Below are 15,820 nucleotides of genomic sequence, written 5' to 3' on the forward strand. Positions count from 1 at the left end.
TTTTTAGTTTTGATCTGCTCTCTTGACACACAAAGGCAGTTCAGCCCATTTAGTCAGTGCTAGTTCTCAGGGCAAATCTATGAATGGTATTCTTGTAAATTACTTGTATACACAGCAACTCCGATTCTTTTCCCATCCACTGGTTCTAGGGGTAACCTCCCATAGCTAAATGATCTGCCAGCCAGCATGTTTTGATTGGTGAGAAGAAAGAGGAATGCTAGGGGATCCCATGGGGATCCCATGATGATCCCATGAATTCCACAGGTGCAACACCAGAGGCTGGGAATGAACTGGGCTTGATGGAACTGAGGCAGTCCCATTATCTGGTGCACTAGCCTGCTAACCTGAGGGGGACTTGCCTACTTTGATCTTTCACTCAGATCCTAGTTGTTCCAATTAAGTATGTGGATGTAATTGGTTTTGTTTGGCTTGCTATTCTTTTCCCTTTCTTCATTGGGAGATGTCTGCTTTATATAATCAAGTCCTCTTTTATCACAGTGCTTTCTAGTTACTGCTATTTTCAGTGAAGAAAATGTGCTTGCTCCTTGAAGTTGAGGACTGCTTTAGTGAGTGTGTTTGAAACATGAAATCTTTATTTTCCTAAAAATCTGATTTCCTCTAATTTATTGGAGCTTGTTGTACTAAATTTGGGAACATTCAGAGCCCAATAGCTGAGCTATTTGATCTTCCAGAATTTATTCAACTTCCAGTTGACCTATTTTTTGATTCCATCATAAAATGAGCATTAAATACTAAGTATACCTACCAACGCGAATTGTATACAGTATCATTTTCATATTGTCTTTCGGTAGTGCAACTTGGAGTCTAAGCTACTGAGACAACAGTATTTAAGAGACTAATGAATATTGCTCTCTAGATTATCATTTAAGTCTTGCTGAAATTAGAAAATCTAGTGTCTTTAGGAGACCTGGAGAAATGATTGTATTTTTTAAAGAAGTGGATTTTTTTCCCAAATTTAGTATAGCAAGCTCCAATAAATTACTTTTTCATACTTGGAAGGAACAATGTATTGGAGTGATTGTTTTGTTAGCAATGGTTCACAACTCTTTAAAGGGTTGGCACAACGTCATGGGTCAAAGGGCCCACACTGTGCTGTACTAAGTCCTAAAAACACCTTTCATCTGCTTTATCAGTTGAAGTTCCTTCCATCATAAGGTCAGACGTGGGGATGTTTGTTCCTGATTGCATAGTTTTCAACTTCATTTGCAATCATAAGCAAATGAGCCAGCCGGTTTCTGCATGCACCAAGGACTAGACAGCATTCAGCCATAGGCTGATAAGTGGCAAGTGACATTCAAGCCGCAGAGTGGCAGGCACTGTCCATCCCCTCCAGCAAACACCTGCCTCAGACATTGCTGTGTTCACACCTCCTGGTGTCACCATTGTCCAGAAACTCAAATACACCAGTCATATAAATGGCTGCAAATGCAGGTGAGAGGCTGTGTATCTGAGGGATGACACTGGCCTTTTCACAGGCCTTTAAGCTATCTAACGCACACATGTCGAGCATGTTCCTGGAATACTCTGTACTTGCCTGGTTGAGTATAATGCCAGCAACTGGAAGTTCAACACTGTAGGAAAAGGCAGCTTGCTCGAATGGCACCGATCAACCACATGTATCCATTCATTCCCTCCACCACTGACGTGCACACACTGTATACTCACACAAGAGTAGGCTTCTCTCTAAATTGTACACTGTCCTGACTAGCTGGATTGAAATGCTGGAGCTCTCTGCAACACCACGACAGGTGCACGTTCATAAGGTAGTTCACCGCTGCCTACCCGGTAATTATGTGGACAATAAATCTTGGTTCACACACATTGCTGGTGGCACTCGGGTCAGGCGGCCTACATGGACTAAAAATAAACAGTCAGCTTTTGGCACTGAGACCCTTCATCAGGACTGGAAAGGAAGAGGGAAGAAGCCAGAATAGGGAGGTACTGGGAAGGAAGTACAGCTGGCTGGTTGATAGGTGAAACCAGGTGAGGGGGTTGAAGTGAGAAGCTGGGAGGTGATGGGGTACAGGGCTGAAGAAATCTCATAGAGGAGAGTGGGCTATTGGAGAAAGGGAACCCGAGGGAAGCAATGAGTAGGTGAGGAGAAACAGGGTAAGAATAGGGATTAGAAAAAGGGGGGGTAGAAATGACCAGAAGTTAGAAAATAAATCTTAATGTTGTCAGATCCTAAATTAAAAATGTCTTGAGAGGAAGAGAGTTCACTGAGACAAATATAATTAGGCCGCTCCATTTGTTTCACTAAGAAATTATTTGACCTATTGCATCTTCATATAAATGTTCATGAGCTTTTGCTTTGTGTACTGCCTGTACTTTCCTCAGCTGCCTCTGCATTTCTCCCAGTATTGCTAGTTCGAAATTCGGAAGCATATAGGCCTTTGATCGCCGTTTCTGTACTGTCCTGTGAGTCCATGACTACAGATCTACCCTAATTGCACGTACCATGTGTGCTATACAGAGGCAGACTCCTCTGCAGGCCCTCACCCCCCACCCCCAACGCTGACCCAACCATTCCAGAAAAGGCTAGTGGGCCAATTAGAACCTGAAGCAAAATGTAATTAACATTCAAGTGAAGACCTGCCATAAATCTTAGTTTTAAAGCAGGGGTTCCCAACCAGAAGTCTACAGACCCCTCAGTTAATAATAGGGGTCCATGGCATAAAAATGATTGGGACCCCCTGTTCTTAAAGGAAAAGAAATACTAGTAATGTCATTCTATTATCCTGTAAAAGTAGATAGTTGACAGACTTTTTATTTGCAGGTGTCTGAAAATAAAAGGCGCTATCAAAAGGATGGATTTGACTTGGACCTTACTTACATTACTGGTTTGTAAAACTTTTGATATTCCACACTGCATCTGTGGTTAAAGAGTTGGTGGGGGGGGGGGTGGTGAGAATTGGTAGGGAAAATTAGTTTTTTTTTACTTCGTTGGTTTGAAACCATCTGTGTAGGCAACCCAGGAATGAATCTGTCTAATGGGATGAGATGAATTTTCCCAGAGTGAAGATATGGAGGCTGTGAGATCTGGATTGCAAATATTGTTTTGTGCTTTGTTTCATGTGGCTGCCTTGCAAGTTACTTGCAGAATTTTTACGAAGTCCTAATACTGGTCTTGTGTGCTGTTTGCAGATCGAGTTATTGCCATGTCATTTCCTTCCTCTGGGAAACAGTCATTATACAGAAATCCAATCGAGGTATAGTAAATTAAACAAATGAAACTGATTTCTAACATCGGGAAATAAGCCCATTCTGCTTGCTGAGTCAGCAAGCTAACATTACTTTGTGCTTGTGTTTTGATTTTGAATTTGCTGCAGTTTTTTTTTCTTGCCAGATTAAAAACGCTACAAGGGAGCAATATTAAGCAATGCTTAAGAACTGACACATGAATATAGAGCAGCTGGCTCCATTTTGTGTTTGTGGTTAAAAATATTGGGCACAATGTTTTGCAACCTGTTTGTGGTGGGAAAAGTACAAACTATTGGCATGATTATGCTGTAAAAGCCTATTCGGACATTATTTTCATGTTCTCAGTTGTGCTAAAATGCTCCTAACCAACACAGTTCAGCAGCGTAGACGCTGTTGTAATGCACACAACATTACATACATGCCAAGTGTGTACACAATAAAGGGATTTCCATTAGCAAATCTAAAGATATTTGATTACCAAATATCTCCATTTAAGTAGATCTAGTTACAAACCACAAACTTAATCAATTTTGCACTAAAAATGTCTTGCTGAAATAATCAGATTGAGGTGGAAAATTTGTTCCATGCATAGAGTTGGGGAGTTCTCAGTCTTGGGGCTGTGTAAAGGAACTTTTGCTGTGCCTTTAATGAACTAAGCAGAATTCATAAACATGAGAAATTCTGCAGAAGTCAGAAACACAAAGCAGCATGTACAATACTGGAGGAATTTAGCAGGTCAGGCAGCATCGATGGAAATGAATAAACAGGGGATGTTTCTTGCTGAGGCCCTTCATCAGGACTTCTGCAGAACTTGGCAGTTTTGAAGGTTAAAAGCTTTGAGTACAAATGACCCCATAAAACTGAAATGGAAAGCGTATTCAACTGAATTGAACAGTTGCTTGGTACAAAGAAATCCTTTGACAGAATCCTTCATTGTGTGTGACTACTTTTCTAATTGCACCTTGAATCTTCAGTTATTTAGAACCCTCTCATACAAGTTGAAGTTGTACATAGTTCACCACAGTAAAAATCCTTCACTGTATGTAATGTGTGTATGGAACAAGTGACAGAGTAATCTGAGTTGGATACAACTGCAATGTTGAAAGGGTGTTTAGACATGTTCCTGGATAGTAAAGTTTGTGGGATATGGGCCAAATGAAGGAAAGTGGGACTAGCTTGGACAGGCATCTGGGTTGGGCTGAAGGGCCTGTTTCCATGTAGTGTAACTGGCTCTAAAATCACCACCATTTAAACATGCGTTTAGTTCTTGGAAATTGAAAAGCAGTTTGTATAGATAAATTTCAAGGCCCATGGAGACCATTTCCTTGTTTGGAGGTTGAGTAGAAGGAATACAGTGGAGATGAGAAAGAATAGCTGCAGGAATTGGTGGGCATTCTGGCAGGTGTATTCTTCATTATTCTTAATAAATCAGGAGATATGGTGTCTGCTCATTCACTGCTTTAGAATATTTTTGTTATATACATATTCACGGGATGTGAATTTCCACCTCAGAATTGCAAAAGGGTACTTCCTCTTCTGTAAGAATGATGCTTTGATATACAATAGCTTACTAGAAATTATTACATGTGGGACAGATTGGATGAAATCATTTTTCTCAACAATTGGCTGTATCATTAGCCTGGAAATTAGTCTAGTTTTTTTTGGTTTTGTCAGATCTGTCTGCTCAAGACCTTTTAAAAAAGAGAATGTGGAGTCAAATTTGTTTTTCTAGTTATCTGTATCGTGAAGAACTAAATTAGAGTGAACTCAGAAGGATTCACACCTGAATATGCTCGGTCTGCTGATTGCAGGATACCAGGTTTATAGAATCTAAAGCAATGAGTTCAACTTTCCTGATGGAAGGTTATCAAAATTTGCTACTCTCATTTGAGCAGAGATTTTTCCATTTTATCTAACCAAAAAGTGTTTGAATGCTTAAATACAAGTTTCCATCTTCACTTATTTTTAGATGATTTCAAGGTTGAAAATCCTTTTTAATGCTAAAGATTGATATTTTTGCCACATTGGTCTTCATAAATCAATGTACTGAGTACAGAAGATGGATGTTGTGTTCAAGTTGTACAAGACATTGGTGAGGTTTAATTTGGAGTATTGTGTACAGATTTGGTTACCTACCTACAGGAAAGATATAAATAAGATTGAATGATTACGGAGAAAATTTACAAAGAACTTGCTGTGTCTGGAAGACTTGAGTTATAAGGAAAGATTGAATAGGTCATGACTGTATTCTTTCGAATGTAGAAGAATGAGAGGAGATGGGCTAGAGATATACAAAATTTTGAGGGGCAAGTGCAAGCAGGGTTTTTCCACTGAGGTTGGGTGGGGCTACAAACAGTGGTCACTTTTCCTACAGTGCTGAAAAGTTTAAAGGGACTACGAAGGGAAACTTCACTCAGAGGACCATGAGAGAATGGAAACAACTGCCAGTACAAGTGGTATGTACAAGCTCAGACTCAACGTTTAAGTGAAATTTGGATAGATACTTGGATAGTTGGGGTACGAAGGACTATGGTCCCGGTTGAGGTCGATGGGAGTAGGCAGTTTAATTGGTTTGGTACAGAGTAGATGGGCTGAAGGGCCTGCTTTTGTGCTGTATTTTTCTAAGACTCTGTCCTTGACTCGGGCATGTTTGTGGTATTGAAATACACTGGTGTGGTTTGAGGTCTGGTTAATGGGCTGAAAACGGGGACTAGCAATAAACAGGCCAAGTTTCAGTTGTGACCAGAAGGGGAGTATTGGGATTGGTGTTCAATGCGTGTCAGAGTTGGATGAGATATTAGTGTTATATATACAAACTGCTATCAAAAGAGTTAATGAACAGTCTTCTCTGTGTGAAGGTAGAGGGATAGAGGCTAAGTGAATTGCAAAGGGCCTAGTAAATGGATTATTTTGTGGTAAATGAGAAATTGTGTAGATCAAGAAAAAAAAATAGAGGAGCTAAAGATGCTGGTGTTCTGAGGTATGAGAATTTTGTATCTGAATTGCTGATTAATAGACAGGCCTATTAAGCAATTTGAAAGCCAGACAATACATTGCCTTGTATTGCAAGAGGATTTGAACATACAAGCAGAGTTGTGTTGCTACATTTGTACAGACCCTTGCTGAGACTGCATCTTGTATTTATCTGTTTATATATCAAATCTCCCAACTTGTTGCAATAAAGGCTCACTGAACTGTGGCATTTTGCTGTATGAAGAAAGGTTAAGAGATTAGGCACGGAGTTGAGAATGAGAAGAAAAGCTTGATGGATTTGAGGGGTTGGTGTGTCTAGATCAAAAACCCAAAGGGTTTGTCCATTTCTGAGAGGACTGTGAAGGCTCCGTTGTTGAGTGTATTCAGAATGTACACATTTGGATATCGAGGATGCGGGTTAGTGTACGAATGATGCTGGAGTTAAAGATCTGCCATGATCTTTTGAATGGTGGAACAACTGTGAAGGGTCAGATGTCCTCCTGCTCCTTCATGTGCTTTAATTGTGAGACTAGAGGGCTGAATTATAAAATTCTGTTCTTACATCTTATAATTTCACTGGCATTGGAATAAGATGGGTTATTGTCTAAATTGTTGCAGGAAGCAGTGAAACAAGTGTTTGATCTAGAAAAGATCCCTCTCCAGCTGCTGATTTTTTTTGTTGTTGTTATTATTGTTCCTCTAATCTCCTCCTCTCTAAGCTTCCTGAATTGCGCCATCTCGGAGAATACAAGTTGGTGCAGTGCATGTTTATGAAAAAAAAATTATTGAGAAGTACACAAACCAATTTTGTATTTTGAAACACGCTGGCAGTGAATGAGGTTGCTGTCTAAACAAAACCTATGCTGGTCATAACTGAGGTCTCAGATTTTGGCATCTCAAAGAAAGGAAAAGGAAAGAGCATTCTGCATTTGGTTCAGAAAGGAGCTCAAAGACAGTGGCATTTATTTATAAGTGCTGGATAAAAAGCTGAACAAGGTTAAATTTTTATTGTCACATATACGAAGGTACAATGCCATCCCTACAGCCTATTTCATCACTTCAGGTAGTACAAGGAAAAGTAATAACAGAACACAGAATAAAGCAATGCGGAGCTGGCAGACAAGGTGCAAGTCCATCACGAGGTAAACTGGGGTCAAGACTCCATCTTACTTTTCCAAGGTGACTGTTGAATAGCCTCATAACAGCAGAATAGAAGCTGTCTTCAGACCTGTTGGTATGTACTTTCCGACTTTTGTATCTTTCCCTGATGGAAGTGGGGAGAAAAGAGAACATCTAGAGTGGTTATGAAGCTGGTCATAACTTTCCAAAGATTTTGATTTCAAAGATTCAAAGTACATTCGTGCCATTGTTGGAGTAAAATATATTTCTAAATGGTGATCTTCCAAACATGAGTGTGAAATTGATTTGTCTTTGTTTTACTTTGCTCACTAGATGGTGCACTTTAGCTGAATGTCCTCCTGCAGAATATACATTCAGAGGCAGCCAAGTTTCCACCATGCAAGATTGTACTATTCAATGCTTGTGCAGCACCTGTCTCAATTTCTAAAAAATGCAAATGGTATCCAAAACATCTTGGTGCACTCAACTCTAATCAACATACTTGACCCACAGCAACAGGAAAAGCTGGAGGAACTCAGAAGTTCAGGCAACATCTGTGGAAATGAATGAACAGTTGATGTTTTAGATTGAGTCCTCCTCCTTCAGGACGGGAAAGGAAATGTGAAGATACCAGAATAAAAAAATGAGGGAGGGGAAGGAGGCTAGCTAGAAAGTGATAGGTGAAGTCAGGTGGGTGGGAAAGGAAAAGGGTTGCAGGAGAAGGAATCTGTTAGAAGAGAGTGGACCATGTTGAGATGGAAGGTCTCTGGGGAGACAATAGGCAGGTGAGAAGAGGTAAGAGGCATGAGTGAGGAATAAAAGAGGAAAAAAATTACTAGTAGAAATCAACTGTACTGCCGAAGGTTTTTGGCCTGAAAGGTCGACTGTACATTTTTTTTCTATAGGTGCTGCCTGGCTTGCTGAGTTCCTCCAGCATTTTGTGTGTGTTGCTCAGATTTCCAGCATCTGCAGATTTTTCTCTCGTTTGTGGTTCATGCCATGAGGTTGAGGCTATCGAGATGGAATGCGAGGTGTTGGTTCTCCTCCCCTGAGAGTGTCCTCATCGTGGTGGAAGATGAGGACATGGACCAACATGTCAGAATGGGAATTGGGATAGGAAGTAAAATGATTTTCCACTGGGGAAATTCCACTTTCCATGAAAGGAGCAGAGATGGTCAACAAAGCAGTCCCTAATTTATGTCAGGTCTCACCAGTGTAGTGGAGGCCACTTTGGAAGTACCAGATATGATAAACAGACTCGCAGGTAAAGTGTTGCCTCACCTGGAAGGACTGCTTGGGGCCCTGAATGGAGATGATGAAGGAAGTGAATGGGTAAATGTAGCATTTCTGTCACTTGCAGGGATGTGTGCCAGGAGAAAGATTAGTGGAGAAGGACAAATGGACAAGGGAATCAGATGGAGCAATCCCTACAGAGTGGGTGGAGTGGGGAGGTAAAGATGTTTGGTGGTAAGATGACGGTGAAGATGGAGGAAATTGTGAAGAACGTGTTGGATGCGGAGACCTGTGAGATGGTAGGAGAGAACAAGAGGAGCTGTACCCCTGTTAAGTCAGCAAGACATCCACACCTGCCCCAAGAAATGGAGGAGATTTGGTAAGGGTAGCTTGATACTGGAGGAAAGTAAACCCTTCTCTCTGAAGGAGGACATCTTTGATGTCCTGGAAAGGAAAGCCACATCCTGGAAATAGATGTGGTTGAGGTGAAGGTAGTAATAAAAGGGAATAGGAGACAGGGTGAGCTGTGGGAATCAGAAGGTTTATAAAAAGATGGAGGTAAATAGGTTGTCTCCAGAGATAGGCAGATCGAGAAAGGGGGAGAGAGGTGTCCGAAATAGAATTTAAAGTAACGGTGGAAGTTGGAGGCAAAGTTAATGAGCTCATCTTGGGTGTATGAAGCAGTGCTAATGCTGTCACCAACATAGTTCAGAAGAATTGGGGAGCATTACCAAGAAAGGCTTGGAACGTAGACTATTCTACGTAGCCAGTGAAAAGGCAGGCATAGCCGCAGCCCATTCAGATGCCCACAGCTACCCCTCAAGTCTGGGGAAAGTCAGGGGAGCCGAAGCAATTGAAAGTGAGGACCAGTTGTGCCAGACAGAGGGTGGTGGTGGTGGAGGGGAACTGGTTGAGTCTGTTGAGAAAGAAGCAGAGAGCTTTAAGGCTTTATTAATGGGGAATAGAACTGTATAGGGACTGGACATCCATGGTGAAATTGAGGCAGTCAGGGCCAAGGAATTGAAAGTTATTGAAGAGATTGAAACCCCACTCTATACAGCTGCTTGCTCAGTGATCCTGTTTTCTCGATATTAGGAATGAGCTTGTTTGCTCTGTTTTTCTTTAAGCTCTATTCATGAATAAACTCATCATGCCATCAACAAATCTATGCAGGTAATGCATATCAAAAAATATTAATCTCTTAACTGCTCAATGGAAATATTTTTGCCATTTGACCAGCAATTTAATAGATGCAATCATATGTTGACCAGTTCAGTTAATACCTCCCATCACCTTCATTTGAAATTTTGCTGCCATCAAGGACTAAATGGTTTCTTGTTTCTGCCCCTGAGTATTTTGTTTTTTTTTGGTCACCATGCTCTGTAAACTCCTGGGTGCCTTGTAGCTAAACTAGAGTTTATTTCAATCAATCCTTCCAGTTTTGTACCAAGACTGAAGAGCAGCAGTGGGAAATGAACATAATCACCTGAAAGTTCCTTTATAGATCATATGCCACTGGTACCTTGTACAGGTCAAACTCCCTTTTGCCTCAAGTTCCTTGTGTGACGTGCTAAAAATAGTGAAGTCTTGTGGAGTTGTCCCAGAACAATCTACGGGCATGTAGAATGGGCATGAAGAGCAATTTGATGATTTTACTTGCACAACAAAAATGTTCTTGCATCTAACTTGGATGTGCTTTGTGACATAAACAAGACCTATTTAGAAGTATTCTGTTAACACACGAGTTGCACCCTTTGTGGTGTGCATAGTAGAATGTTGCTTTCATGATTGTGGTCCTTGTGTAAACCTGTGACCCTCCCAGAAGTAGATTTGGGTTCAGATACAATCCACCAACTCGAAGGAAGTGACTTAAAGATTTACTGAAGTGGTCACAAGTTTAACACGTGTTGTTGAGATCAATGCTACAAAAAGAGTTTCGTGGTTTATTAAGTCATGTTGTCATTCAAGAAATCAATGGTTTTTAACAAGTTAATCAGTCTAAATTTAAATTATCATCTTTTATTTGTAATGGATATAAATGTTTAGGATCAGCAATAAACTAGTTACTCAACATTGGAATATTTTAAGGCAGTTTTATTTGTATCTTGTTTAACAGTTGTGATCATTGTATGCTTGCTTATTGTAACATGCTTAACATGTAACACACATTAAAGTTGCTGGTGAATGCAGCAGGCCAGGCACCATCTCTAGGAAGAGGTACAGTCGACGTTTCAGGCCAAGAGTCCTGACGAAGGGTCTCGGCCCGAAACGTCGACTGTACCGCTTCCTAGAGATGCTGCCTGGCCTGCTGCGTTCACCAGCAACTTTAAAGTGTGTTGCTTGAATTTCCAGCATCTGCAGAATTCCTCTTGTTTGCATGCTTAACATGTGTTGCTTGGATGTTAAATTCTACTTACTCTATTAATGTTGATTTAGTAGCTTGCCATCCTCTTCAGGAAGTAGTTCTGGAAGAATTTTGGTAACTCCCGAGCTCCATTTTTTTCCATGTCACATTTTATTTCCACTTTGTTGTATAAAATAAAAGCAGAAAATGTTGGCAATGTTCAGCATGTCTGTTGAACGAGCAACTGTTTAAGATTTCAGGTTAGTGACTCTTCAGAATTCTTATAAAGGCTGATAGATACTGCCTTAACCTGTGGAAATATTTCCTACAATTTTTCATATTGCCAATGACTGCCCCATTCTCTAGTTGGGTTATGATGTTTGAGTTCCGGTTTTGTGATATATGATTAAGGTGTACTTTTGTTTGGATGTATTAAGTGAAGCCTGTCTGGATGTTGGCCCACCTTGTATATGAAATGTTTACCAGGATAGAACAAAGTCAAAATGTTAACTTATGTAGTATGACTGGCCAATAAGCATGAGATGCAAGCTGGGTACCCCCTACTTATTTTTTCAATTTGACATTCCTATTTTAAGAATGTCCAAAGTCTATCCATGATTTCTCAAGAAACTTTGTGGACCTTTGCAATTTTTTGGAATTTAAATCGAGGTAGATCATTTTTGCTTCGGATAAATGGAGTATTTATTTTCTATATTTGTAAAACATCAGATTGGAAGGTAGGGTGTCTGTTGGTAATTTCTCTCAACTCTGTTGAAAATGGATTTCTTTTAAAGTTGTGAAATGTCTTAACTGACCTTTTAAGTAGTTATCAGTGGTATAAGCAACTTCAAGTGCTGTATCATTTTTTTTTTAAAAACGTGGCACAGTTTGTCATTGGATTTTCAATGAACTTGAACAAAGTATGTGACTGAAATTTCATACTAACTTAATGAAGTGTAAAATCAGTTATTATTTTTTTCACCTCAGGTTTTTATCATTTTCTAAAAGTGTTCAAACTTGTTTGACAGGATTGAATTATGTGTTAGACTCCTGGGAAATTAAATTCCAAGTTTTTAGTTTTTTTGAGAACTGGATTGATGTTTCATCAAATGGCTGTGATATTTATCACACTATCACTGATTTATTCTTAGATCCTAACTTTATAAGTTTTCACCTATTAAACAGTAGACCAGGTCTCTGATATTTTATCCTTACATGTATTTCAACACTTCTGCTGGATTAGAACTTTTCCAGATGATGTGGATAGAAGTCACCTTTGTTCATTTTGTAGGTGTTGTGCACATTGTCCCCCTCTGCTGCTTGTCCTCAACACTGAGTCATTGTGATTTTTCCACTGCTGTTACTACACTACTGCTGAGTGAGCACATCCCGGGAACTGAATGCAAAATTAAGCTGACAGCTCCATTGTCAGAAATGCTATTAGAACAGTATTCGATTAAAGCCACTTTGCTTGCTAGATGTAAAATATTAGGTGGTACTTTCTCTATTTTCAGACAGTGGGAAGTTTTTTTCTGTAGCATAAAAGGCAAAATAATGCTAATGTTGGGAATCTGAAATCAAAGTTGAAAATGCTGGATGTACTTGGTGGAGAAGGAATTGATGTTTCCAGTCAATTCCCTCTTGTCATTTTTGACCATTGGCTCATGTTGCTGCAAAACCAGTAGTTTTTTTATTGTTTCTCATAATCTGTACAAAATAGATTCTATGGTTATAAAGGTGATTATAATGTGGGGGAAATCAATTAGCTACAATGGAAGACAACTCTTTCCTGCCCTCCAACTCCCGATCCAATATTGGCTCACTTTTCTCAACTGGTACTAATACATATATATAAATCTGCTTGTAAGTCTGCTTGTGATCATGACCATTACATATTTTGGTTCTTTCAAGAAACTAACAGCACAAGAAAATTTACTTTTGGCTTCTGTGTAGAAATAAAACACATTAGTTTCCACTTATAATACAGTCATGGAAATTGTGACCATTTATAAATATAATTGATTTTTAATCTTTCTGTAAGTTGCTTGTTATGGTCTTATTGACTGAGGGGAAAAGTGCTTAACGAATGTAATTTTATTTTAGGTGTTACCAATATGAAATTACTTTGACATTTCATCATTTCAATTATATTATTCAGTATTTTATGATATTATTTTTGTTCTGTATATACTGATTTGATCATGCTCCTCATTAATTCCAACAGCAATGAATGAGCATATTCTCAGATACTGTAGGTATGTGATTTAATTGAGGTCACTAATTGTATCTGTTTACAGGAAGTTGCAAGATTTTTTGATACCAAGCACAAAGATCACTACAAAGTCTATAACCTCTGCAGTGAGTATATTTGTTTTTAAGTGGGATGTTTAGAAAATGAGAATCCAACATTTTGGAGTGACAGAGGCAAAGAAGTGTGGGTTGTTTTAAATGTGAACATTTAAAAATTCTAAATAATAGCTGGGAAAACCAACCTAGTTTTTCACGTGCTGATATAAAAAAAAATCCGTACTGTTTGGAGATTGAACTTAATGGTATGAAACAAACATTTCATAAGTCATATACAATTGACTAATTACTATATTGATCAACTTGTCCATTCACCCAAGCTGATTTGGATAGTCCCCCTATAAGTTTTCATATGTTGGAATGAAAATTCAAAGTTTTGCTTTAGGCCTTTTTAAATTTAAATTGTGACAAGATGGAACACTAGAAACCCAGGACATCATGACCATTTGTGATTATGGTGGATGTGCTTGGGTAATTGACTCTCAGACTTCTATGTAAATACATTACATGCCCTCTAGCATAGAAGAGGACAAGCAACAATGTTTTGGCAACATTTACCTTCACATTTCCTCATAAGTAACACATTTTAACTATAAAATATTGGTATTGCTTGATCACTCAGCTAATCTTGTAGACCTTCGTCCTTATCACTCGAGAGAGTCTAATCAAGTTAACATTTCCACTATTCTTGATAGAGGTGAATATTTTCATGTTGTAAGTTGAATCCGTGACAAACTTGGCCTTGATGGTATCACCCACATCCTGAGAGAAAATATTTTTAAACAAAATAGTATGAACAATGAGCTGATTTGCTACTACTAAGCAATGAAGGGTCAATTTAAGATTGCACTGTGTTGTCAGGATGAAATGTTTAGTATAATCATCTCTGGTTTGATCACAAATAAAATAAACACACAGTAAACAGAATTACAGTCAAAACTCCTGGATGTTATAACAAAAAGGGATATTTATAGTTTAACTTTGTCACCATGTCACTTTATCTTGGGTTTAAGTGCACTTAATGCTCTTGAGGATTCCAGTTTCTTGTGTTTGTAAAAACATGCAAATAAGCTGACTTTATACTGCTGTGGTCCCTGAACTGCATGCGAGTTTCACCAACTGAAATTCCTGACTGACCCCTGATATAAAGGGGATTCATTTGAGTAATGTGACTGAAAATTACGTGAGGCTCACTAAAGCTTTTCATATGAGTTGCTTTTTCAGTTATGAGCATTAATAATGGGATGCCATCTTGATTAACTGGCCAGTCTTAATGATTTTATTCAAATCATTTGACTACTTCAGCTAATTTTCTTAAGTGTACAATAAAAAAATAAAGTCGATCCACCTATAGAAAGTTAATACCGGTTGATCTAGTAACTTTCAGATTTGATTCTAACTGACCTGTTTCTGTGACAGGTGAAAAGGGCTACAACCCAAGATTCTTCCATTACAGAGTAGAGAGAGTTTTCATTGATGACCACAATGTACCTGCTCTGGAGTAAGTTTAATTTTGTCTCTAAGGAGAATGAACAACCTTGCATTGCTGTCTAGTACAAAATTTAAAAGTTGTAATGTTTTGTATCAGGGACATGCTGAAATTTACAGCTAATGTTCGGGATTGGATGGCAGCTGATGAGAAAAATGTTATAGCAATTCATTGCAAAGGTGGTAAAGGTAGGAGACTTTCTGGTTTTGACATTTCATACCATTTTACTGAAGGTTATCAAATTCAAGTTCATGGATTAATCTCAAATTTAAAACAGAATAGACTCTAGTCTGACTAATTTCTGTACGTTGTGCTTCCTTTGTAACTTGGGAGGGGATGTTTGGATTTGTATGGTGAGGATCACATCAGCTTCCATTGTTTCTTCAGGTAACTTGGGAGATGTCCCGCTCTGCTACTAGACTTGACTGAAACACTACATATTTTGGAAATAATCAGAAAATAAAATGATGAAAACATTTGGCAAAGAGAAATGGCCAGCCCTTCAAATCTGGGTGAAAAACAGAGACACAAATTGGATCTCAGTAGGGGAAGGAATGTTGAGGACAAAAGGGATGTCTGTAATAGGATGAGTCAAATTGCCTTGATGGAGACAGTTATCAGCATAGTTAATCACATAGGACAAGAAAATCTGTGTCAACATGATGTAACAATGGCAAACACTGGGAAATCTCAGCAGGACATCAGTGTTTCAAGTTCAAGTTTAATTGTCATTCAAGCATGCATGAATACCCAGAGAGACAGCCAAACTAAACAGTGTTACTACCAGGACAAGCTGTGAAACACAATACCAACAGTCATGCACAGTACAAGGCACATATAGCACATATAAGACAGATATAAAATATAGTCCTACTAAAAAATAGTCCAAGTCCATGAATGATGCAGCAGTCTGCAGAACATAATATGTATTGTCTGTACAAAGGTACAAAGAGAAACTGTTAAGTTAGCTTGACCTGTTTAGTTTTTAAGCATTTTCTATTTGTTTCAGATTTCTACCAACTGCAGTTTTTTAAAAATTTTAGTTTACTTTGTTACAATAATAATTGGATAGACACGTACTGATTGGGGATGGTCAGCGTGGCTTTGTGTGTAGTAGGTCGTGTCAAACCAGT

At 38.9% G+C, this 15,820-nt stretch overlaps 1 protein-coding gene across 1 annotated transcript in view; it reads left to right on the plus strand.

The window, feature by feature from the left end:
- The window catches only part of tpte (transmembrane phosphatase with tensin homology), a 79,144-nt gene that overhangs the window by 34,344 nt on the left and 28,980 nt on the right, over positions 1 to 15,820 (plus strand). Inside the window, exons 8-12 of the mRNA XM_072262849.1 lie at positions 2,798 to 2,861; positions 3,166 to 3,230; positions 13,189 to 13,249; positions 14,618 to 14,699; positions 14,787 to 14,875. Coding sequence (XP_072118950.1) covers positions 2,798 to 2,861; positions 3,166 to 3,230; positions 13,189 to 13,249; positions 14,618 to 14,699; positions 14,787 to 14,875 — 361 coding nt within the window. The remainder of the gene's footprint in view (positions 1 to 2,797; positions 2,862 to 3,165; positions 3,231 to 13,188; positions 13,250 to 14,617; positions 14,700 to 14,786; positions 14,876 to 15,820) is intronic.

This window comes from Mobula birostris, chromosome 7 (genome assembly GCF_030028105.1).
Source record: "Mobula birostris isolate sMobBir1 chromosome 7, sMobBir1.hap1, whole genome shotgun sequence".
In the NCBI taxonomy this organism is placed as follows: domain Eukaryota; kingdom Metazoa; phylum Chordata; class Chondrichthyes; order Myliobatiformes; family Myliobatidae; genus Mobula; species Mobula birostris.